At 38.9% G+C, this 1,804-nt stretch overlaps 1 protein-coding gene across 1 annotated transcript in view; it reads right to left on the reverse strand.

The window, feature by feature from the left end:
- Positions 1-841: 841 nt before the first annotated feature.
- Positions 842-1,804, reverse strand: part of LOC122803798 — a 287,432-nt gene continuing 286,469 nt past the window's right edge. The window contains exon 7 of the mRNA XM_044073483.1: positions 842-1,005. Coding sequence (XP_043929418.1) covers positions 842-1,005 — 164 coding nt within the window. The remainder of the gene's footprint in view (positions 1,006-1,804) is intronic.

Below are 1,804 nucleotides of genomic sequence, written 5' to 3' on the forward strand. Positions count from 1 at the left end.
GTTGCTTCCATGTTTACAAGAGCCCAGGAGATTGCAATTCTTTACAACTTCTATTTTGCCATCTTCAAGCTCAAACTCTGTCATATTCAGTGTTCATAATCTTCATCTTTTTTATGTTCAGTTCTAATCCCATGTTATGGCTTTTGACTAACTTTTCTCAGTAGATACAGCATGTCTTCTTTGCTGCTGGTGATGAGCGTTCTGTCATCTGCATAGTGCAGGTTGTTTATAGTTCAGCCTCCAACATTAAAATCGATGCCATCTTCTAAATTTTCTTTTCTGAAGATGGCTTCACCATAAAGGTTGAACAGGTAAAGTGACGAGATGCATCCCTGCCTGACACCACGTTTTTATTGGAAACCAGTGTCACCATATTCAGTTCTCACTGCAGCTTCTTGATTTTCATAAAGGCTCTTTATCAGCTGATGTGTGTGTTCGGGTATTGCAATTTATGCTAGAGTTCCACATAGTTTTTCATGATCCACAAAGTCAAAAGGTTTTCTGTAGTCAATGAAGCAAAAGTATACAGGCTTTTGGAATTCTTTACTCTTCTCCAGTATCCACCTAACATTGGCAATATCTCTTGTATCTTGATCTTTTCTGAAACCAGCCTGAAGTTTGGATAGTACTTGCTCAATGTATGATTGTATCATTTTTAGCAGTATTTTGCTGGCGTGTGGAATCAATGCAATCATTCTGTAGTTGTTACAATCCTTAGCATCACCTTTCTTCAGTATAGGTATGAACAACTATCTTCTCCAGTTGGATGGCCATGTTTTTCCATTCCAAATCTGGTGATACAGTCGAGTGAAGACCATGATAGCACCTTCTGAGCCTTTGATTAATTCAATCCATCAATGGCAGGTGACTTGTTCGTTAAAGCTAAAATTGCTGCTATGACTACTACTTTTAAAATATCTAGTTCCTCCTCAATGTCAAATGCCAGTTCAAATTCCAGAATTTCTGGTTCAGTTTTCCCACTGTGGATAACACTGGGAAACTGAACTGGAAATTGATGTTGAAGAACCACCAGATATTTTAAAAGTCACAGCAGCAATTAAAGCTTTATTAGAACAAGTCATCTTGCACTCTAACACTTAAATTGGCCATTGTCCTCTCTCTTGATCAATAGATTACACAGTATTGTGTCTTCCTGGCTACAAGGTTTCTGCATGCAGGAAATGAAAGAAAACATGTTCTACTTGGTACCTCACTGCTACTTGCTTTGTATTGGCTATAAACTGAGTACTCTCTAGTATAAATTGTCCAAGGGTGGGATGGTCCCTGAAATAAAATGTATTGTTAAATATCCCCTCATTTCTCCTCTTTCACTCAGTCACCATCTTTCCATATAGGAATGTATTAACAATATGACACATACCTCCACTGTTTTTTCAAGACCATATAGACCAATGAATAGACCTTGGTAGTGTGTTATACTTGTATCAGTTTTATTCAAATCGTATAAACCATATGCATGTTGAGCCTCTGCCCTTTTAACAAGTACGAAATGTCAATTTCTGGTGTTTTGAGATATATGGTTCTACTTCAAATTAACGTAAACCCACTTACACAAAGAGGACATCGCCAAGACAATATGTCCGAAACCCGATTTTAAAGAATGACCATATTGCCGAACCATTTCTCAGGGTAAGCATCCAGTTGGCAAACATGGGGAAATTTGCCCTTTTCCCCACCATAGTGCAATCTCAGAGTTGGTATATTTAGTTAGGGAGGTGTGGGGGGGCATACCCCCCCCACCTGGGTGGGGTGGAGATGGTCTGGTGTGCTTGTTTGTGAAATG

The sequence above is a fragment of the Protopterus annectens genome, chromosome 6.part0, assembly GCF_019279795.1.
Source record: "Protopterus annectens isolate FY-2018-M chromosome 6.part0, PAN1.0, whole genome shotgun sequence".
NCBI classification, from domain to species: Eukaryota; Metazoa; Chordata; order Ceratodontiformes; family Protopteridae; genus Protopterus; species Protopterus annectens.